The sequence below is a fragment of the Acinonyx jubatus genome, chromosome A3 (assembly GCF_027475565.1).
Source record: "Acinonyx jubatus isolate Ajub_Pintada_27869175 chromosome A3, VMU_Ajub_asm_v1.0, whole genome shotgun sequence".
NCBI lineage: Eukaryota > Metazoa > Chordata > Mammalia > Carnivora > Felidae > Acinonyx > Acinonyx jubatus.
In genome coordinates, this window is record NC_069388.1 from 119,233,230 (window position 1) to 119,257,841 (window position 24,612).

Consider the following 24,612-nt stretch of genomic DNA (forward strand, 5'->3'; position numbering starts at 1 on the left):
CAGCCAGGCACCCCAGACTTTTATTTTAAACTATAAATGGATGTCATATCATAGCTATAGCCAAACCACTTTTTAAAAATAAACTTTTAGATTTATGTATGTTATAATTTATTTTTAAATAAGCTTTTAAGATTTATGTATATTATAATTTATTTTTAAGTGTATAGTTAGGTGAATTATAAAGTGATCACTTATGTCAAGAAATAAACGTATTAACACCCCAGAAATCTGCTTCGTGCTCCCTCCCAATTCCTACCTACATTTTCCTACCAAAATAGAACTAATTTGTGTTTATCTCTTGTCAGCAGGCCTAACAAACCATTGTATTGCCAACAAAAATTGCTCTTGCTGTAACATTAGTAATTATCTTGTAAGCAAATTTTTTTGAACTACCGAGTGGTATTTGAATACTAACATTATTCACTGGTGGATAACTGGGCATTAAAATGAAGTTTGCTCTAGTAAAATTTTGATTTGTCTTCTATTATACCTTTGTATGACCAAAGAGATTGAAAGATCATAAGAATACCTAGGTTATTTAGCAGAGAACTGTATTATTTGTTGGAAAGACTTTTTTTTTTTTTTTTTACATCTATCTAGGTTGGTTTTTAATTGTAGTGATACATGCTGTATCATAAAATGTTGACACATTTAAATGTTACCTGTGCAGAAAAAGTAAAAGATAAAATGTAAATATTCAGTTCTAGAGTGAACCATTCCTTGTGGATTAAAACAGTTCTTCTTTTCTTTTGTGTGGGGGAAACTAGAATCTCAAGAGGAGGATGGAGACATAGAAGTTGAGGAGGCAGAAGGAGAAGAAAATGATAGACCATACAATTTGAGACAAAGAAAAACAGTGGATAGATACCAAGCACCTCCAATAGGTAAGAAATGGTGAATAACTTTGTTTCTTTTTTTAATTTTTTTTTAATGTTTATTTTTGAGACAGAGAAAGACAGAGCATGAATGGGGGAGGGTCAGAGAGAGGGAGACACAGAATCTGAAGCAGGCTCCAGGCTCCGAGATGTCAGCCCAGAGCCCGACACAGGGCTTGAACTCATGGACTGTGAGATCATGACCTGAGCCGAAGTTGGACCCCAACCGACTGAGCCACCCAGGCGCCCCTGAATAACTTCGTTTTGTAGTTGAGTAGCTTATTCTGTACCACCCCTTCAAAAATATAAGTGTTGTGGAGTTTAAAGTTTTTATTTATTTATTTGTTTGTTTATTTAATACTCTTTATTTGTTTTTTTAAGTTTATTTATTTTGAGAGAGAGAGAAAGTGTGAGTAGGGGAGAGGCAGAGAGAAAATCCCAAGAGGGTCCACACTTGCAGTGCGGAGCTCAACATGGGGCTTGACGTGGGGCTTGATGCAGGGCTCGAACTCAGGAACCTCGAGATCATGACCCAAGCTGAAGTTGGGTGCTTAACTGACTGAGCCACCTAGGTGCCCCAATTCACTGGTTTTGAGTTTATTTACAGGGATTATGCAGTCATCACCACTGTTTAATTCTAGAATATTTTTGTACTTCTACACTTTCATCCCCCCAGCTCCTGGCAACCATTAATGTACTTTCTGTCTATAGATTTGCTTTTTTTGTGACCTTTTGTGTCTAGCTTCTTTCGCTTAGCATAATGTATTTAAGGAAGGACTGAGATATTTGTATGAGATACTCAAACTCTTATGCTCTAAAACGATGTTGGATTCTCTGGAAGGAGTTAATCAGAGTTAGTATGGCAGCCCTCTAGTACATGCAGCCTAGGTGTGCAGACATTACTCCAGTTAGGAGCCATTATCACAGATAGCCTTGTTAATAATGGGGGAGATGTGTAAAGATAGAAAAAAAGATTCTGAATCATTTCTTTTTAGATTAAAAAAAATATTGAGGTATGAATGAAATACAGTTTACTGCAGTTGCACATATTTAACATGTAGTTTGACAAGTTGGAAATACCTTAGATATACACCTATGAAACTATCATTACCATCAAGGTAGTGAACATGTTTATCAGCCCCCAAAATATCTTTCTGCCTGTTTGTAATCTCCTTCTAACCTTCTTATGCCATCTGCATCCCAATCCTGAGGCAGTCGCTGATCTGATTTGCTTTCTATAACCATAGATTAGTTTACACTCTTTTGAATTTTATGTACAATATACTCTTTATTGTCTTTCTTTCACTCACCATAATTTTAAGACTCATGCATGTTGTTGAATATAACAATGTGTTTCTTCTTGTACAGAGTAGCTTTCCATTGTATGGGTATATCATAATTTGTTTATACATTCATTTGTGGGTAGATATTTGGATTATTGACATTTCTAATATTTAGCATAAATAAGTTGTGAACATTCACGTGCAAGTCTTTGAGCATATTTTTTCATTTTTCTTATAAACACTGAGGAGTGGAAAGCTGGGTTTTGTGATTAGGGTATGTTTAATATGCTAAGAAATTGCCAAACTGTTTTCCAAAGTGATTGTACCACTTAGATTCTCCCTGAGAGTGTATGGGAGCCCAGTTGCACCATTCTCTTGCCAACACTTGCTACAGTCAACTTGTTGAAATTAATTTTAACACATAGTTATTGTAGTTTTAATTTACATTTCCTCAATGACACTGAGCATCTTATGTGCTGATTTGCCAGTGTTATCTCTGGTGAAGTGTCTTTTCAAATCTCTTGCCCGCTTTTTCCAATTGAGTTGTTTATTTTCTTAATATGGAGTTTTTTGAGAGTTCATTATGTATTCTGGGTATCGGTCCTTTATCAGATATGTGATTTGCAAATATTTTGTCCGTCTGCAGCTTATTTCTTTTATTTTCTTTTGTTTTCTTATTTCTTTCAGTTATTTTCTTAGTGTCTTTCAAAGAGTAGAATTTGTAATTTTGATGAACTCCAATTTATTAATTTTTTTAATGGATTATGCTTTTGGTGTGGTAACCAAAAAAAATCTTTGTTTAACCAAAAGTCACAAATACTTAATTTAACATCTTTTTAGAGTGTTTACTTGCAACTTAAGGTATCCACAAAGTTTTTATTTTTGTTGTGCTCCTTCTAGATAGTATTTGGAACTTGAACACCTGTGACTAGCTTCCATTCAGAAAGTTAACAGAAGTAATTTCTACTCCTTTGATAACATCAGTTTATCAATTTTTATTAGTTATTTCTGTGTTGTCCTTTTTTATTTTCTTTAAGTCCCAGCTCATCAAAAAAAGAGAGAAAACACGCTGTTTGATATTCACAGATCTCCAGCAAGAAGAAGCCATATCAGGTATGTTTTGTTGGTTTTCAAAAGGAGGAAATAATCATATCTGTCATTTAGATATATCCTTTAAATAATATATAACAAAATTTCTCATAATTAGAATATAGGTATTGATAGTGTTAATAATGCCAATGAGGGACTAAATGGTTTCTTTCTTTTCTTTGCTTTTCTTTGCTTCTCTTTCTTTGCTTTCTTTCCTTTAAATGTTTGTTTATTTATTTTTGAGAGAGACAGAGAGAGAGTGAGCTGGGGAGGGATAGAGAGAGAGGGAGACACAGAATCCGCAGCAGGCTCCAGGCTCCAAGCTGTCAGCACAGAGCCTGATGCCGGGCCCGAACTCACGAACTGTGAGATCATGACCTGAGCTGAAGTTGGATGCTCAACCGACTGAGCCGCCCAGTGCCCCAATATCTTTATTTTTTTAATTAGTGACTAGTAGTTATTATGCTACATGTGACTATTTTCTTCCTGGTTCAGTTTGCCTGGAATAGTTACTGTTTTAACAATTATGTTCCCTAATGCTACATACCTCTCTGCTCTCTTGGTAGAGTTGAATCTAAACCACTCACATTGCTTTCATTTGAAACACTGGTTCAGTTAGTCTTTCCTACCTTTTTTCCCCCCTTTTGCCCTTTCTTTTATATATAGATACAAAGGACACTGGTTTTGAAACTGTCTTATCTATTGTTTTCTGAAAAGGTAGTATACTCATGGAATATACAATTAATAAAAATTTTAAAATAGATATGAAGAGCTTCTTTTTTTCTAGTTTTAGTAGTCTCTCACTCTCCCATAGTAACATATGTTCATATACATGTATGTGTACTTACACATTGTTAGCCCTTCTTTTTACACAACATATATTGTGCACATTGTCTTATACCTTGTTTTTTTCACTTAATTCATTTTAACTGTCTTTTCATTTCTGTATAGTGAAATTTCACATTTATGTTTATAGTTACCTATTACATTTATAGATATACTCTAATATTTAAATTAGTCCTTTATTGAGAGATGTTGTGGTCTTTGTTATTACAAAATATGACATAATGAATAGCCTTGCACAATCTTCATTTTACATGTTTACAGATGTAGGGTAAATTCACAGAAGTTGGATCTCAGAGTTAAAGGGAATAGGAGATTGTAACTTTGATTAGTTTGCAAACCACCAAGTAGTGTATGAAAGGGCCTATTTTCCCATGTTTCTACAAACAAAATGTATTTTTAAACTTTAGCATTTTTGCCAGTCTGAGAGTTGAAAAGGAGATCTTGGTTTATTTAAAATTTCTGTATCTCATCAGAGCATTTTTTCATATGTTTAAAAGCCATTTGTTTTTCCTTTTTTTGAAACGTGTACAAAGTTTACCTATTTTTCTAATAGATTGTTTTTCTTTTATCTACTTTAAGTAGTTTTTTTACATCCTGAAGAGATTAGTCCTTTGTCATAAATTGCCAGTGTTTTTCCTTGGTTCAGACTTTGTCTTTTTTTGACATTGTTTTCAGTTATCTTTACCAAGAGGTTTTTATTTTTATGTAGTCAGATTCATCAAACTATTTCTTTAAGGCTTTTAGATTTTATTTTATTTTATTAAAAAAATATTTTTGAAAGAGAGCGGGCATGCATGAGCAGAGAAGAGGCAGAGAGGAAGATAGAGAATTTCAACCAGGCTCCATGTTGTCAGTGCAGAGTCTGACGTGGGGCTCAAACTCATGAACTGTGAGATCATGACGTGAGCAGAAATCAAGAGTCAGACGCTGCTGAAATACCCAGATGCCGCTAGATTCAAATCATAGTTGGAAAAACCTACCCAAATCCAAAGTTTTCAAGGAGTTCATCTTTGTTTATTTTTATGGTATCACTTTTTTCACGGTTTTTATTATTTATTTATTTATAATATGAAATTTATTGTCAAATTGGTTTCCATACAACACCCAGTGCTCATCCCAACAGGTGCCCTCCTCAATGCCCATCACCCACCCTCCCCTCCCTCCCACCCCCCATCAACCCTCAGTTTATTCTGTTATTAAGAGTCTCTTATGGTTTGGCTCCCTCCCTCTCCTAACTTTTTTTTTTCCTTCCCTTCTCCCATGGTCTTCTGTTAAGTTTCTCAGGATCCACATAAGAGTGAAAACATATGATACCATTTTTTTACTTTTAAATTTTGATTCATTTGAATTTTATGGTGTAAGATTTGTAGTACAGATCCAACTTTTTTTCACAGATGGAAAAATGAGTTTTACCAAGCTCATTTATTGAATCAGTTCATGATTTCTCCATCGATTCTCTTTGCCACATTTATCATATATCAGATTACATGTTTTGCTCTGCTTCTGGATATTTTTTCCATTCATATTGAATACTGTTTAAGTTGTTGAGGCTTTTTAATATGTTGTAATATTTATAACTAATCCCTTAAATTTCCTTTGAATGTGATTTTACATTATTTGTGTTATTTTTGTTTTTAATATTATCCAGTTATGTTTTAAAGTGTTATGTGTGGTTCTTGCACATTTATTGTTAATTTTTTCTTACCTAACTTACTTTTTCTGTTGCTTTTGTGAGATTCCCTTGTCTTTTTTTTCATTATATTTTCTCATTATATTTCGTTTTTCCATTATATTTTCTCTCTGATTCATATATATAACAATTTCAGCATATTAATTTTGTGTACCCCTCTTCTTTATTGGGGATTCTCCTAGCTTGTCCATGTTATGATTGATGCTTAAGAAAGATGTACTTTTGTCATGTTAAAGGTTTATGTATTTTTTATTTTATTTATTTATTTTTAAAATATTTATTTTGAGAGAGAGAGAGCATGCATGAGCAGGGGAGGGGCAGAGAGAGAGAGAGAGAGAGAGAGAGGAGAGCGAGAGAGAGAATCACAAGTAGGCTCTGTGCTGTCAGTGCGGGAGCTAGAACTCATGAACTGGGAGATCATGACTTGAGCCGAAATCAAGGGTCAGATGCTTAACCTAAGGACACCCAGGTGCCCCAAAGATTTATGTGTTTTTTAAATACTTGAATTTTCTTAAAAAAAAAAAAATCAAAACAAGAATATTGATCGAATGTGTTCAAATTGTTAAGGTCTATGGAGATCTTTCATCTCAGATTTATTATTAAGATTTATTAATTATTTTAATAGATTTTCTAATGTTGAATCTTTTAGATGCAAGTGCCTTTTGTTTTATGATTTTGTAATTAATTTCTATATTTGTTGCACTGTGATTAGAGAATGTTGTTTGTATTGTACTTAGTGAAGTTTCCTTGTGGTTGAATATATAGTCTATAGGCATTTGAAAAGAAATATTCTTTATTTTTAAACCACAGGTTGAAACTCAATTAAGTATGTTATTTATCATATTTTTTAGGTTGCCTTTATTATTGTACTTTTGTTCATTTTGTATTCTTACTTTTCACTTTGGATGTGGATGGAAAGGGTGAATTAAAGTCTTCCTAGTACTAGGATGTCTATATCCCTTTCTCCTTTTGCGTGCTATAAGTTTTGCTTTTTGGGTGTTGTTGCTGTGTTGAGTTGCCCATAACTACTTACAGTCAGAAACTTTATTATGAATTTGTCATTTTGCCTTTGAAAATATTCTCCCTTTGGGGTGCATGGGTGGCTCAGTTGGTTAAGTGCCTGACTTTGGCTCAGGTCAAGATCTCGCAGTTTGTGAGTTTGAGTCCCAGGTTCGGCTCTGTGCTGACAGCTCCGAGCTTGGAGACTGCTTCAGATACTGTCTCCCTCTCTCTCTCTCTCTCTCTCTCTGCCTTTGCCCCATCCCACTCTGTCTCTGTCTCTTTCTCTCAAAAATAAATAAACACTAAAAAAATTCTACTTTGTTTCATTTATTTCTTTTATACTAATTTATAGTCTGATGTTAGGTTTTTACCCATATCTTTGTTTGGCTTGTATACTTTTGGTTCTTTTATTTCTCATCTCTCTGAATCACATTAAACATCTCCTGTTTTCAGCATAGAGCCATGTTCTGATTTTGCTTTTAAAGTTTTATTTATTTATTTTTAGAGAGAGCGTGTGTGTGTGCATGTGTGGGAGAAGGATAGAGAGAGAGAGAGAGAGAGGGAGACAATCCCAAGCAGGCTCCATGCTGAGTGGGGAGCCTGATGCAGGCGCTTGATCTCACAAACTGTGAGATCATGACTTGAGCTGAAACCAAGAGTCAGACGCTTAACTGACTGAGCCAGCCAGCTGCCCTGAGCTATGTTCTGATTTGAGATTCAGTCTAAAAATCTTATTTTCATAATTGTGTCACATTTATTTCCATTTGTTGATGTGACTGTTGTTTTTACTTCCGTTATTTTATCTTACTTTTGTTTGGTTTTTATGGTCTTAAGCATTTCACTGTGTGATATTTCTTTCTTCAACATTTTCTCATGGAAATTCTCAAATATCTAGAAGAGTTGGAAGAATTTTATAGTGAATACTGGCATACCCACCACAAAGATTCTACAGTTTCATTTTATACTTTCTTTTTTTATTTTTGTTTTTATTTTATTTATTTCTTAATTTTTATTTAATTTATTTTTTTAATTTACATCTAAGTTAGCATATAGTGCAGCGATGATTTCGGGAGTAGATTCCTTAATGCCTCTTGCCATTTAGCCCATCCCCCCTCCCACAATCCCTCCAGTAACTCTCTGTTTGTTCTCCATATTTAAAAGTCTTTTATGTTTTTGTCCCCCTCCCTGTTTTTATATTATTTTTGTTTCCCTTCCCTTATGTTCATCTGTTTTGTATCTTAAATTCCTCATATGAGTGAAGTCATATGGTACTTGTCTTTCACTAATTTCGCTTAGCATAATACCCTCTAGTTCCATCCACGTCACTGCATATGGCAAGATTTCATTCTTTTTGATTGCCAAGTAATACTCCATTGTGTGTGTGTGTGTGTGTGTGTGTGTGTGTGTGTATACATATATACATGTGTGTATATATACATGTGTGTATATACACACACACACACACACACATACACACCACATCTTCTTTATCCATTCATCTGTCGATGTACAGATGTACATTTGGGCTCTTTCCATACTTTGGCTATTGTCAATAGTGCTGCTATAAACACGGGGGTGCGTGTGTCCCTTTGAAACAGCATACCTATATCCCTTGGATAAATACCTAGTAGTGCAATTGCTGGGTCGTAGGGTAGTTCTATTTTTAATGTTCTGAGGAACCTCCATACTGTTTTCCAGAGTGGCTGCACCAGTTTGCATTCCCACCAGCAATGCAAAAGGGTTCCTCTTTCTCCACATCCTCGCCAACATCTGTTGTTGCCTGAGTTGTTCATGTTAGCCATTCTGACAGGTGTGAGGTGGTATCTCATTGTGGTTTCGATTCGTATTTCTCTGATGATGAGTGATGTTGAGCATGTTTTCGTGTGTCAGTTGACCATCTGGATATCTTCTTTGGAGAAGTGTGTATTCATGTCTTTTGCCGATTTCTTCACTGGATTATTTGTTTTTTTTTGGGTGTTGAGTTTGATAAGATCTTTATAGATTTTGGATACTAACCCTTTATCTAGTATGTCATTTGCAAACATCTTCTCCCATTCTGTCGGCTGCCTTTTAGTTTTGCTGATTGTTTCCTTTGCTCTACATAGGCTTTTTATTTTGATGAGGTCCCAATAGTTCATTTTTGCTTTTGTTTGCCTTGCCTCTGGAGACGTGTTGAGTAAGAAGTTGCTGCAGCCGAGGTCAGAGAGGTTTTTGCCTGCTTTCTCCTCGAGGATTTTGATGGCTTCCTGTCTTACATTGAGGTCTTTCATCCATTTTGAGTTTACTTTTGTGTATGGTGTAAGAAAGTGGTCCAGGTTCATTTTTCTGCATGTCGCTGTCCAGTTTTCCCAGCATCACTTGCTGAAGAAACTGTCTTTATTCCATTGGATATTGTTTCCTGCTTTGTCAAAGATTAGTTGGCCATACGTTTGTGGGTCCATTTCTGGGTTCTCTATTCTGTTCCATTGATCTGAGTGTGTGTTTTTGTGCCAGTACCATACTGTCTTGATGATTACAGCTTTGTAATACAGCTTGAAGTCTGTGTTATACTTTCTTTATCAACTATATATCTCTACCCATATGTCAATCTATCTTAGTTAAAAAATTTTTTTTTTCATGTTTATTTTTGAGAGAGAGAGAGAGAGAGAGAGAGAGAGCGCACGCAGGGGAGGGGCAGAGAGAGATGGAGACACAGAATCTGAAGCAGGCTCCAGGCTCTGAGCTGTCAGCATGGAGTCAAATGTGGGCCTTGAACCCATGAACTCTGAGATCATGACCCGAACTGAAGTTGAATGCTTAACTGACTGAGCCACTCAGTCTCCCAATCCATCTCAGTTTTTAGATGCATTTCTAAGTATGTTGCAGACATCAGTATACTTCTCTTAAATTCTTCAGCATGTATATCAAGTAACTAAAGTTCAGTGTTTATTTAGGTTTTTTTTTTCTTTTAGGTAAAATTTACACGCAAAGAAATGCACAAATCTTGTTTGCCTTTGCTGTTTTTAAAAAAGTGAACTTTTTATTGTAGAATAGGTTTAGATTGACAGAAAAATTTTGAAGCTAGTACAGTGAGTTTCCATATAATCTATACCCAGTTTCCCTTATCATTAACACTTATCACTAGTATGGTGCATTTGTTGTAATTATTGAACTAATAGTGATATAACATTATGTACTAAAGTCCATACTTTATTCATATTTTCTTAGTTGTTACCCAATGTCCTTTTTCTATTCGAGGATTCTGTCTAGAATACTACATACATTTTGTAGTCCTGTCTTGTTAGGCTCCTATTGTGTTTCTTTAATCAACTTCATTGAGGCATAATTTATATAAACTGTACCCATTTAAAGTATTTAAAACAAAAACATTTTTTTTTAAGTTTATTCTTTGGGGGCACTGGGTGATTCAGTTGGTTGAGCGTCTGACTTCAGCTCAGGGCATGACCTCACCATCTGTGAGTTCAAGCCCCGCATCGTGCTCCGTGCCTACAGCTCAGAGCCTGGAGCCTGCTTCAGATTCTGTCTCCTTCTCTCTCTGCCCCTCCTCGCTTGTGCGCTCGCTCTCTCTCTCTCTCTCAAAAATAAAGAATAAATATAAAGTTTATTTCTGAGAGAGAGGGAGAGAGAAAGGGAGAGGCAGAGAGAGAGGGAGAGAAGCTCCCAAGCAGGCCCTGCGCTGTTCACTCAGAGCCCAGGGCAGGGCTCAAACTCATGCACCTTGAGACCATGACCACCTGGGCGGAAATCAGGAGTCAGACATTCAATCGACTGAGCCACCTACCTGCCTGCCTCCCGGCCAATTTAAGGTATTTAATTAGATAAGTTTTGACAGATGTGTATTGTTGTGATTTCACTGTTGCAATCAGGATGTAGAACATTTACATTGTCCTCAAAAGTTTTATGTCCTTTTTCAGTCGGACCCTAGGCAAGCACTGATCTTCTTTTTGTCACTGTATATTTGTTTCCATTTTCTAGAGTTTTGTTATATAGTATGTACTCTTCTGCCTTCACTCAGCAGAATGATTTTTGAGATTCATCCATGTTGTTATGTATGTCAGCAGATTATTCCTTTTTATTGCTGAGGAGTATTCATTGTATAGACATACCAAATGTGTCATTTCTTGATGGAAATTTGGGTTTTTCTTGTTTTTGACTATTGTGCATAAGGCAGCTGTGAATATTTGTGTGTAAATCTTTCTGTGGATATAGGTTTTAATTCTCTTGGGTAAATAGCTATAAGTGGAATGTGTAGGTCTTAATGATAGGTGATGTTTAACTTTTTAAGAAATTACCAATCTTCAAAATTTTTGTAATCATTTTACAGTTTCACTAGCAGTATGTTTGAGTTCCATTTGCTTCATATCCTCGTCAACACTTGGTGTAATTTTAACCATTTTTTTAAGTCTATTTATCTGTTTTGGGAGCGAGAGCGAATGGGAGAGGAGTAGAGAGAGAGGGGGAGAGAGAGAATCCTGATCTCTGCCCTGAGAGCGCTTGAAGCCACAAACCATGAGATTATGGCTTGAACTGAAACCAAGAGTTGGTCGCTCAACCAGTTCAGCCCCAACCAGATGCCCCAATTGTAGCCATTCTGATAATATATACTAGTATCTCATTTTAGTTTTTACTTCGCTGTTCCTGAGGCTTTAACCACGTTAAGCATCATTTTATTTACTTATTGGCCATTTTTATATCTTCTTTGTAAAGTTGGTGTTTAAATCTTTTGCCATCTTAAAATCAAGTTGTTTGCCTTCTTACTGAGTTTGAAGTGTTTTTATTATTTATTTATTTATTTATTTATTTATTTTAATGTTTATTTATTTTTGAGAGAGAGAGACAGAGCATCAGTGGGGGAGGGGCAGAGAGAGAGGGAGACACAGAATAAGAAGCAGGCTCCAGGCTCCGAGCTGTCAGCACAGAGCACGACGTGGGGCTTGAACTCGGGAACTGCGAGATCAGGACTTAAGCCCAAGTCGGATGCTTAACTGACTAAGCCACCCAGGTGCCCCAAGTTTCAAGAGTTTTTAAAATATATTCTAGACATAAATGTTTTGTTACATATATGTTTTGCGAGTGTTTCCTTTGTCCTTTGACTTGACATCTGTTCTCATAATGATGTGTTTTAAAGGGCAAATGTTTAAAATGTTTTTTAAATGAATTTTTAATTTTGGAACAATTTTAGCTTTGCAGAAAAGTTGTGAAGGTAATATAGAGGTTCCCTTATACCACTTACCCAATTTTTGTCGTTGTTAACATGTTGTGGCATGTTTGTTAAAACTAAGAACTGACATTGGTACATGACTACTTGCCAACCTCCAAAATTTATTTGGATTTTAATAATGTTCTTTTTCTTTCCTTTCTTTAAATTTATTAAATGTTTATTTTGAGAGAGAGTGTGTGAGCACGCGCAAGCAGGAAAGGGGCAGAGAGAGTGAATCCCAAGCAGGCTCTGTGCCGACAGTGCAGAGCCCAATATGAGGCTTTACCCTACGAAGTGTGAGGTCATGACCTGAGCTGAAATCAAGAGTCGGATTCTTAACCAACTGATCCACCCAGGTGCCCCATTAATGTTCTTTTTCTGCTGCAGAATTGAATTCAGGGTACCATATTGCATTTAGTGTTAATGTCTCCATAGTCTCTGGTCTGTGACAGTTTTTCTGTCTTCCTTTCCTTGTTTTTCATGATCTTGATAATCTTGAGGAATCCTGTCTCTGTATCTTGTGGAATGTCCCACCAAGTTGTCTAATCATGTTTTCCTCTTTATTAGACTGGGGTTGGGGATTTTTGGAAAGGTAGAAAACAGTCCATCTTGTATCACATCAAGGGGAAGCGTATCCATATGACATCACTGATAATGTTAAGTTAACCTTTATCACTTGGTTACAGTCATGCTTGCCACATTTCTCCACTGTAAAGGTACGATTTTTCCATTTCCATAGTCTGTTCTTTACGTAAAGAGCCACTAAGTCTAACACACCTTCAAGGAAAGGTAGTGGTTTGAGAATTAAAGCTCCATCTCCTAGAGGGGGGAGTATCTACCTATATTACTTGAAATTCTTTTGCAAGACATTGGCATCCTCCAATTAAAAAATATTTGTTACGATCATTTATATCAGTATGGATGCATGCATATTTATTTTATGCTTTGGGTTATAATACAATCCTGCGTTATTTTGTTATTCAAATTGTACCTGCTTTAGCCGTTGGAAGCCTTTTCAGGTTGTCTCCTCTGTCCAGTTTACATGCCTCCCTTCTTTTGTTTTTTGAGTACTTCTTTATTTCCTGTCATTACAACATGTGCTAGGCTCATTGTGTATATTCCATGCCCCAGCTCTAGGATAAGCCATCTCACTAAGGAGCCCTGTTTCCTTTTATTGGGGAATAATATTTAGAAGCCAAGATCTAGACACTGTGTATGTTTGTTGGTACAAGGCCTCTCAGATAGCTAGTATAGTGTATGTATATACACTCACCTATGGGTGCAGGCACATTTATAATTGTTTCTGTATCCATCTGTATCTATGTTAAGCTAAAGATTAGTTTGTACTGAAGTTGGCTACTCTAATCCAGTATCAAAGTGTTTGTTCTAACCTGTTCTCCTTTATCTTGTAACTTTCAGACATTGAGAAACCTGACTCCCACTATCTACTGTCCATCTCTTACTGGTTTCAAATTTTTATGAAGATCAGAATATCCATTTTTCTTTTATAGTTTGTGCTTTTTGAAACTTTCTTCCACCATAAGATTACAAAGGTTTTTATCCCATGTGTTTTACTAGAGGTTTTATAGTTTTAGCTTTGTGTATTATAGGAGGTAAAAGTTGTGGTTCTTTTTATGTACATGAATTTCCAATATCTCAACATCACTTTTTGATGAAAAAGATGCCTCACTGAATTGGCTTGGTACTTCTGTCAAAAATATATTTTCTATATACATGTAGGTCTGGTTCTGGATTTTGTTCTACTTATCAAGCATTACCACATTGTCTTGATTTCTTTTGCTTTATAGTACATCTTGAAATCAGGTACTGTAAGTCCTTTAACTTTAGTCGTCTTTTTAAAGATTACTTTGTATATCCTAGGTCCATTGCATTTTCATTTAAATGTTATAATCAACTTGTTAATTTCTTTCTTTTTTCTTTTTTTTTAAGTAATCTCTATGTGCAATTTGGGGCTCAAGCTCATGACTCCAAGGTCAAGAGGTACACACTCCTCTGACTTAGCCAGCCAGGCTTCCCTGTTAATTTTTTTTTCTTTTTCTTTCTGATTTTCTTTTTCTTTTTTTTTTTTAAGTTTATTTATTTTGAGAGAGCATGAGTGCTTGTGCATGAGTTGGGGAGGGGCAGAGAGAGAGAGGAGAGAGAGAATCCCAAGCAGGCTCTGCACTGTCAGCACAGAACCTGATGTGGGGCTCGATCTCATGAACCAGGAGATAAGTGATATGAGCCGAAACCAAGAGTTGGATGTCTAAATGCTTAAGTGACTGAGCCACCCAGGTGCCTGCTCCTCTTAGTTTCTTTCTTTCTTTTTTAAGTTTATTTATTTAGAAAGAATGAGTTGGGGAGGGACAGAGAGAGAAGGGGCAGAGGATCTGAAGTGGGCTCTGTGCTGAGAGCAGAGACCCCAACTCGGGGCTTGAACTCACCAGCTGAGCCATGAGATCATGACCTGAGCCAAAGTCAGATGCTTAACTGACTGAGCCACCTTAGGCACCCCCTGTTAGTTTCTATAGTAAAAGCCTTCTGGGATTTTGTTTGGACTATAGTGAAGCTGTAGGTCAATATGGGGAGAATCAATATTGTAATAATATTTAGCCTGCCAATTCATGAACATGGTATATCATTTCATTTAAGTCTTTTGAAATTTCTCTTAGCAATGATTTGTAGTTTATAGTGTAGAGGTTTTTTCTGTATCTTAAATTTATTTTTAAGTATTTTATGTTTAATGATTCAATGGAATTACTTTTAAAAACTACCTTCTAGGCTGGCTCAGTCAGAAAAGTATGAGACTTTTTTTTTTTTTTCAAGTTTATTTATTCTTGAGAGAGAGAGAGCATGCATGCAAACGGGAGAGACAGACAGACAGACACACACACACACACACACACACACACACACAATCTGAAATAGGCTTCAGGCTCTGAGCTGTCAGCACAGAGCCCAGTGTGGGGCTCAAACTCTGAATGGTGAGATCATGAGCTGAGCCAAAGTCGGATGCCCAACCAACTGAGCTACCCAGGTGCCCCAGAAGAGTATGTGACTCTTGATCTTTGGGTTATGAGTTCAAGCTCCATGTTGGGTATAGAGATTACTTAAATGAATAAATAAAAACTTAAAAAAAAAAACCACTCTGGGAGTGCCTGGGTGTCTCAGTCAGTTAAGCAACTGACTTTCGATTCCAGTTCAGGTCATGATCTCATGGTTTATTAATTTGAGCCCTGCGGTGGGGCTCTTTGCTGACAGTGTGGAGCCTGCTTGGGATTCTCTCTCTCTCCCTCTCTCTCTTGCTGACAGTGTGGAGCCTGCTTGGGATTCTCTCTCTCCCTCTCTTTCTTCACCCCCTCTCTCTTTTTCTCTCTCTCTCTCAAAAATAATAACAATTAAAAAAATACTGCGTAAAAAAACTACTTTCTAATTGTTTACTACTAAGATTTAAAAACAGAATTGTTTTGTCTGTTAACTTGGTATCCTGTGACCTTGCCAAATTTTGTTATTCTAGTAGTTGTTTTGTATATTACTGAATATTTTCTACATAAACCATATCATCTGCAAATCGAGGCAGTTTCAATCTTTATGAGTTTTCTTTCCTTATTGTTTCGCTAGGATCCTTGGTACAGTGGTAAAAAGAAGTTGTAAGAGTGGGTATGTGTTGTACTTGATTTTTAGGGAAACGTTCACTATTTCTCCAGTAATTAGACTGTTGAAGGTTGTTTTTTGTTTGTTTTGTTTTTGATGCTCCTTTCTGATTGAATAAGTTTCCCTCAATTCCTGTTTTATTGTGAGCTTTTACATAATAGGTTGAATTTTGATAAATGATTTGTGTTCTTCTAATTGGTCATAATATTTCTCTTTTATTGTTAATGTGGTGAATTATATTGATTATATTCTCTGGATAAACTTTTTTTTTTTGTCATGATATATATGCTTTTATTGTTTGCTGGATATAATTTGCTAATGTTCTCAGGATTTTTTTTTTTTTTTTTTTTTCTTTCTGTTTGCGAAAGGTGTCGGGTTGTAATTTTCTCTTTTTGTAATGTCCTTGGGGGTTTTGGTGTTAGTTATGCTGGTATCATTAATGGAGTTAGGAGGTATATCTCTCTTTTGCTTTCTGAAAGGGTTTGTGTAAGATTGGCGTTACTTCCTCCTTAAATTAAAAAAATTTTAAAAATATTCTTTTTTTTTTTTAGACAGAGAGAGACAGAGCACAAACGGGGGAGGGGCAGAGAGAGAAGGAGACACAGAATCCAAAGCAGGCTCCAGGCTCTGAGCTGTCAGCACAGAGCCCGATGCGGGCTCAAACTCAGAAACCGTGGGATCATGACCTGAGCCGAAGTCAGACGCTCAACTGACTGAGCACCCAGGCACACCCTCCCAAATTTTTTTTAATGTTTATTTATTTTTGAGAGAGAGAGACAGACAGACAGAGCATGAATGGGGGAGGGCAGAGACAGAGGTAGACACAAAATCTGAAGCAGGCTCCAGGCTCTGAGCTGTCAGCACAGAGCCCAATGCAGGGCCTGAACCCGTGAACCACGAGATCATGACCTGAGCCAAAGTTGTACGCTCAACCGACTGAGCCACTCAGGTGCCTCTCCTCCTTAAATGTTTGATAGAATTCAGCAATGGGGAAGTATCTTGGGGAAGATTCTTTGAGATTTTGCATAGATCTTTTTTGCTTTTCATCCATTAGTTTTAGTGGATCTTGCCTTGTGGAGAGGTTTTTGATAATTCAGATAGAATTTCACTATGTGGTTCTTTTTGTTGTGTTTTATATTTATTTTTGTACATAATTATTCTGGTTTTATTTAGGAAGGCATTTTATAGTGGTTTTTACTTTAAATTTTTATAATGGCCTCATCTTTTTTGTTAGTAGTAATTAGTTTCTTATTCTGAACATCGTCTTCCCCTGAGCAAGGGTCTGTTTCTGTCTATTCCCTTATCTTTTCTACTGTCCATTTTCAATTTTACTCTTTCTTTTCAGAGTTTACCATTGTCCTCTTACATAAACTTTTTTTTAATTTTAAGTTTTTATTTTAATTCCAGTTAGCTAACATACAATGTTATAGAAGTTTCAGGTGTACAATATAGTGATTCACCACTTCCATACATCACCTTGTGCTCATCAGAGCAAGTGCACTCCTTAATCCCCATCACCTATTTAACCCATCCTCTAAAACACCTCTCCTCTGATAACCATCAGTTCTCTATAGTTAAGAGTCTTTTCTTACTTTTTTCTCTCTCTCTCTCTCTCTTAGTTTTTCCCCTTTGCTTGTTTGTTTTGTTTATTAAATTTCACATTTGAATGAAATCGTATGGCATTTGTCTCTCACTGACTTCACTTAGCAATATACTCTCTAGCTTCATCCATGTCATTGCAAATGGCAAGATTTCATTGTTTTTTTATGGATGAATAATATTCCAATGTATATATATATACCACATCTTCTTTGTTAATTGATGGACATTTGGGCTCTTTCCATATCTTGGCTATTGTAAATAATGTTGCGACAAAGATAGGGGTCTATTTATCCCTTTGAATTAATTTTCTTGTGTTCTTTGGGTAAATACTTAGTAGGGTGATTGCTGGATCATAAGGTAGTGTTATTTTTAGCTTTTCAAGGAACCTCCATACTGTTTTCCATGGGGGCTGCACCAGTTTGAATTGCCACCAACAGTACACAAGGGGTCCTGTTTTTCCATATCCTCGAAATCTACATTTTTGAGAAGTTTTATTTGTAAGTTTTAATGATAACCCTGACTTTCTTGCTGTTAAAATTGAAGTATTTGGCTTACTTACCTTATTTGACATCTTTGTCTTTGCCTCCCATTTTTTTTTTTTTTGTACAGTGCCATGGATGTTCTCCTGTCACCTTATTTTGTTGCTTTAGTTTTAGAACTATAGGTAAATATATTGTGCTTACAGCCAGCCTATCCTTGTTGCTGCATTTTCCTGTTCGTATCTTCATTAGCTGAGATTTGCGCCGTAGCAGTTTTTATGCTTCATGGTCTCAGTATTTCTTAAGTTCTTGCATGTTCTAAAGTGTTTGTAGTCTTCATACTTGAAGGACAGTTTGGCTCAGTATAAATATTTTGGCTTGTATATACACGCTTGTCTTGAGTATCTTGAATGTATTTTATTGTGTTATTGACATTGAATGCCGCTATGTTGAAACTATGTTGAAATTTGAGGGTAAAAATTTTTTTTTCCCTTTATAAGTCTGGTTGCCCTTTTGGGTGGCTACCCAAGGATTTTTTATCTTAAAAGACCAATAACTTGATTAGTAGCATGTATTTTGTAAGTGATCATCATCTTGAGTCATTTTTGTCTGTTACACATTTTGCCCTTTCAAGTGAGTAATAACCAAATTTTTAATTTCAGTATGTTTTCCTGAATTATATTTTCAAATGTTTGCTCTTTCCTATTATTCTGATTTTTTATTTGAAGATTTCAGTTATTCCCATGTTGAATTTTTCTTTTTTACATCCATGATTTTCTCTGCTTTCCTTTTTAAATTTTTGTTACATTTTGTTGGCTGTTTTCAATTCTCTAGATCCTTTTAGGTATTTTCTAGCTTTTTATAACTAATGTTGTATTCAGTTTATCTTTATTTCTTTGTTGAGTGTTTTCCCTATGTATTTTGAAGTTTCAGTAGCTTAGAGTTTTGTCTTCTCCTGTTTTCTTATGGTGTCTTCAGTTCTTATATTTTTGCTCTATAGTTTGGCTTCATGGGTAGTATTGCTTGATAACATTTTGAAAGTTTATGGTGAAGTTATTCCTACTTTTCCCATGAACTGTGAGATCATGACTTGAGCTGAAATCAAGAGTCGGACTCTCAACCGACTGAGCCACCCAAGGCGCCCTTGATTCATCATCTTTAAACAGTGTTTTCTGATCTTCCTCATTCTCATATAGTGATAGCACTAATCTTAATTCTTCTTTAGTCACATGAAATTTGAATCATTATACTTGAATGTCTATTTTTGTTTTATTAACTATAAATAGTGCCTTTTCACTCCTACTTTTTTTTCCCTACTATTTTGTAGTTGAGTTTCTTTGCTTAATGTATGATGAATACATTTCTTGGTCATTAAATATTCTATAAGGTCATTTTCATGACTTGATATCATTTTTATTTGTATTGATAATATACCTAATTCCAAATTATTAGACAATAATATTATTATTATTTATTTAGTTATTTATTTTTTACATTTATTTATTTATTTTTGTGAGAGAGAGACAGAGCACAAGTGGGGTAGGGGCAGAGAGAGAATGAGACACAAAATCCGAAACAGGCTTCAGGCTCTGAGCTGTCAGCACAGAGCCCAACGTGGGGCTTGAACTCACAAACCGTGAGATCATGACCTGAGTCGAAGTCGGACACTTAAGCGACTGAGCCACCTAGGCGCCCCAGATTATTATTTTTTAATTACAGTATAGTAAACATTCGTTAGTTTCAGGTGTACACTGTAATGATTCGATAATTCTCTATATGACTCAGTCTTCATCAAGATAAGTGTACTTTTAGGGTGCCTGGGTGGCTCAGTCAGTTGAGCATCTGACTCTTGACTTTAGAAGGTGTTGTGATCTCGGTTTGTGAGATCCAAGCCCTGTGTTGGGCTCTGCACTGAGAGTGTGGAGCCAGCTTGGGATTCAGTCTCTCTCTTTCTCTGCCCACTCCCCCCACCCCTGCTTTGCTCTCTTTCTGTCTCTCAAAATACGTAAGCAAACTTTAAAAAGTAAAGGTAAGTGTACTATTAGTCCCCTTCACCCATTTCACTCATCCCCCCACCCACCTTTCCTCTGGTACCCATCAGTTTGTTCTCTGTAGTTAAGAGTCTGTTTTTTGGTTTATCTCTTTTTTTCTTTCTTTATTTGTTTTCTCTCTTAAATTCCACATAGTTCACTCCTTACTTTTAAGATTAGGACACAAACATCCACTTCCTTCCATTCTACTCCTTCTATCTTTTTATATTATCAGGACTGATAACATTTATATTTTTCCGTGACAGTTATTAAGTCTTGATTAATTTGCAGGTTAATCCTGAAAGGTCAAAAATCTTGAAATCCTGAAAAGTCAAAAACCAATGAATAGTTTTTACCTTTCTATGAATAATGACAGTGTTTTTCACTGTAGAGCTAAGTAAGGTGCTAGGATTAAATTTCCTTCTTGGTGGATCTTTTTTCACTAACTCTGGCCACTCAGTGGGAAATACTCCTGTATTATTAAATTTATTCATTCATTCAATGATATATATTGCTGCCTTCTCTACTCACCAAGGGTCATTCAAAGCACTGGATGTTAAGAAGTTAGAAGTGTAAAAATCCCTGTTTTCTTGGAGCTTACATTTGAATGAAGATAAACTAATGGATATGTAAAATACTTAGTATGTCAGATGGTGACAAGTGCTTGGAAGAAAATAGAGCAGTGAGGGGGAACATTGAGTTCACGGGATAGGGATAGGCGTGGAGGAGATTGTATCACTTTCTGCAGAGCCTGACAGGAACATAATGTATGCAGGGCTTCTTGTAGTGATTCGTGTATGTGGGGAAAAAGGACCCACTGAATTTATCTCCTGATGGTCTTCAAAAATTTCAAGTTTTTTTTTTTTTTTTGGTTTTTGTTTTTTAAACATTCAGGTAGTTTAACAGTTTTCTAAATTTCTGATGATGTGAAAACATTCATATTCTTTTTGTCAAATGACCTCTCCCCTAGTGTCATCTTCCTGTTCCACTTCAGAGGGATTGTTTTCTAGGCCTGCTGCAAAGTGAATATGCTAAAAGTTAATACTGTTTTCATGAGTTGGACCCATTGTTTACTAGATCCCATGTGTTTTTTTCTTTATCATTTCATTTTGTAGGAATGTAATCTCAATAATTTACTAAAAGAATGTGTAGAAAGTAAATTTTGTATCTTTGTTATCTTAAAATGCCTTTTATTTTGATAGCTGGCCAATGGTTTTGTGAATTAAGACAACTCTAAATCCAATACGTTTCCCTTAAACCTTTGAAGTTCTTCACTGATATCTATATCTATATATCTATATCTCTCTATCTCTATCTTTATCTCTATCTCTATCTCTATCTCTATCTCTATCTCTATCTCTATCTCTATGTCTCCACACACAGACACATATATATATCTCCTCTTTGATGTATTGTTGCTGATGAGAAGTCAGTCTGGTTTATTTTGTTGTTTCTTTGTAGATGCACATGTATATGTATATGTATCTTTCTAGGTATCTTAGAGATGTCATCAACTATTTTAATGATATAGTATTCGTTAAATATTATTTTGTTGAGAATGAATTTACCTTGGTACATTTTTTAATTCTTCCATAGTAGTTCTGATTATAAGTCATTTTTTTCTTCAAAAATTCTTTATACATTTTATAAGAAATTCAGATAGGATGTATCTTAATTGGGAAGTAATTTCTCTCTCTGTAAGCCAGTGTATTATTTTCTTTAGTGTCTGGATTGTTTCTGATTATTTGGGAAAAGAAAAATAAGAGAAAAAGCCAAACTTTCTTTTCCAGTGAGATTCTAATGTAATTTTTAAATCATTGATAGATATTCCCTTAATAGGGACGCAAATTAAATTTGTTGCTTGACTCCATTCCTGCACAACCCTATTTGAAAAATTGTAGACTCCTTCCTTCTTTTTCCTTTGTAGAAGTTGGCATGTTTATACTTCATTAGATATAAACTAGATGAGCTGAAGGATCTTAGTAATATTTGCTGAATAAATGTATTGTAATTCTATAAATCAACTGATCTAATTAATTATAGATATGCTTACAATGTGATTTATTTATTATTTTTTGTTGTTTCAACTTTTTATTTAAATTCTAGTTAGTTAACATACAGTGTAATATTGGTTTCATGAGTAGACATTAGTAGTGAGTCACTTACAGATAATACCTGGTGCTCATCACAAGTACCCTCCTTGCTATCCATCACCCGTTTAATCCATTCCCCACCCATCTCCCCTCCAGCAGTCCTAGGTTTACTCTCTATAGCCAACAGTCTCTACAATGTGTTTTTTTTATTTTTTGAGAGACAGAGAGCATGTGCATGTGGGTGCATTTTAGTGGGGGAGGGGTGGGGAGAGAAGGAGAGAGAGATTCTTTATTTTTTTAATTAAAAAATTTTTTTAAAAAATTTACATCCAAATTAGTTAGCATATAGTGCAACAATGATTTCAGGAGTAGATTCCTCAGTGCCCCTTACCCATTTAGCCCATCCCCCCCTCCCACACAACCCACCCCCATAACCCTCCGTTTGTTCTCCATATTTATGAGTCTCTTCTGTTTTGTCCCCCTCCCTGTTTCTATATTATTTTTGTTTCCCTTCCCTTATGTTCATCTGTTTTGTCTCTTAAGGTCCTCATATGAATGAAGTCATATGATTTTTGTCTTTCTCTGACTAATTTCACTTAGCATAATACCCTCCAGTTCCATCCACGTAGTTGCAACTGGCAAGATTTCATTCTTTTTGATTGCTGAGTAATACTCCATTGTGTATATATCCCACATCTTCTTTATCCATTCATCCATTGATGGACTTTTGGGCTCTTTGCATACTTTGTCTATTGTTGATAGTGCTGCTATAAACATGGGGGTGCATGTGTCCCTTCGAAACAGCACACTTGTATCCCGTGGATAAATGCCTAGTAGAGCAATTGCTGGGTCGTAGGGTAGTTCTATTTTTCATTTTCTGAGGAACTTCCATACTGTTTTCCAGAGTGGCTGTGCCAGCTTGCATTCCCAGGAGAGAGAGAATTTTAAGCAGGCCCTATGCCTAGCATGGAGTCCCACAAGGGGATTGATTTCACGACTGAGATTATGACCTGGACTGAAATTAATAGTTGGACACTTAACCAGCTGAGTCACCCATGTGCCCTTCTACAACGTGATTTTTTTTTTTTTAAGTTTATTTATTTTTGAAGGAGAGAGAGGCAGAGAGGGAAAGAGAATCCCAAGCTGGCTTGGCGCTGTCAGTGCAAATCCTGATGTGGGGCTTGAACTCATGAACCATGGGATTATGACATGAGCGAAATCAGAGTTGGACACGTAACCCACTGAGCCACCCAGGCACTCCATGCAATGTGTTTTTAAAAACAATTTGCTGCTGTATAGTGATTTTAAGGATTTTACTCTCTTTAAATAGGAGAAAGAAGCATGCCATTCATAGTAGTGACACAACTTCTTCTGATGAAGAACGCTTTGAAAGAAGGAAATCAAAGAGCATGGCGAGAGCAAGAAACAGGTTAGTAAATTTTTTTATTATTACATCCATGGTAGAAAAAAGGAAGAGGAGTTATTTTTATTTATTTATTTTTTTAAGTAGGGTCCATGCTCATCGTAGGACTTGAACTTACTACCTTAGGAACAAGAGTCAGATGGTCTAGTTACTGAACCAGCCAGATGCCCCAAGAACAGTTATTTTATTTATTAAAAAAATTTTTTTTCTAACATTTGTTTATTTTTGAGAGAGAGAGAGAGAGAGAGAGAGAGAGAGAGACACAGAATGTGAGTGGGGGAGGCGTGGAGAGAGAGAGGAAGACACAGAATCTGAAGCAGGCTTCAGGCTCTGAGCTGTCAGCACAGAGCCCAACATGGGACTTGAATCCACAAACTGCAATATCATGACCTGAGCCGAAGTCGGATGCTCAGCCAACTAAGCCACCGAGGTGCCCTTGAACAGTTATTTTTTGAATGGGATTCTTATCTATACCAGTATTTTGCTAACACCTGTATTCAGTACATATTCTCTCTTCTCTCTTCTCTCTTCTCTTCTCTTCTCTTCTCTTCTCTTCTCTTCTCTTCTCTTCTCATTTATTTATTTATAATCTTTTTTTTTTTAAGTTTATTTATTTTGAGAGAGAGAGAGAACAAGCTGGGGAGGGGCAGAGAGAAAGAGAAACACAATCCCAAGCAGGCTCTGTGCCATTAGTGTAGAGCCTGATGCAAGGCTCAAACTCACAGACTGTGAGATCATGACCTGAGCTAAGGTCATGACTTAACTGACTGTGCCACCCAGGCACCCTACTACATATTTTAGACCAGATTAAGGCACTGATTTGGTTTTTACTTACTAATTGTTTAAAAAATTTTTTACTTATTTTTGAGAGAGTAAGAGAGAGAGTGTGAGTGGGGGAGGGGCAGAGAGAGAGGGAGACATGATTCCTAAGCAGGCTCCAGGCTCTGAGCTGTTAGCAGTGAGCCTGACGCAGGGCCCAAACTCACAAACCATGAGATCATGACCTGAGCCGAAGTCAGATGCTTAAGTGAATGAGCCACCCAGCACCCCTACTTAGTAATTCTTAAAATAGATGTCTAACCTTGGGAGAACTTCTCATAAATTATTTACTATGTAACTACTCAGTGAATGTGCAGGAAGGTAAAGGAGGAAGACCCAAAGGGAAGCAGCCAACCCCTCTGGTAGTCTTTTCTTTGGTACCTCTCCTCTAATCCAAATCCATTTAATAAGCCTGATTTTATATAATTTTTTTATTAAAATTTAAAAAAATATTCATTTTTTTTGGGAGAGAGAGAGTATGAGCATGAGTGTGGGAGGGGTGGAGAGAGAGGGAAACAATCCAAAGC

General features: G+C 36.1%; 1 protein-coding gene across 2 annotated transcripts in view; it reads left to right on the top strand.

The window, feature by feature from the left end:
• The window catches only part of ATAD2B (ATPase family AAA domain containing 2B), a 162,654-nt gene that overhangs the window by 32,701 nt on the left and 105,341 nt on the right, over positions 1 to 24,612 (top strand). For both annotated transcript variants that reach the window (XM_027033279.2, XM_027033280.2), the window contains exons 7-9: positions 768 to 884; positions 3,196 to 3,271; positions 23,174 to 23,272. In XM_027033279.2, the coding sequence (XP_026889080.1) occupies positions 768 to 884; positions 3,196 to 3,271; positions 23,174 to 23,272 (292 nt within the window). The remainder of the gene's footprint in view (positions 1 to 767; positions 885 to 3,195; positions 3,272 to 23,173; positions 23,273 to 24,612) is intronic.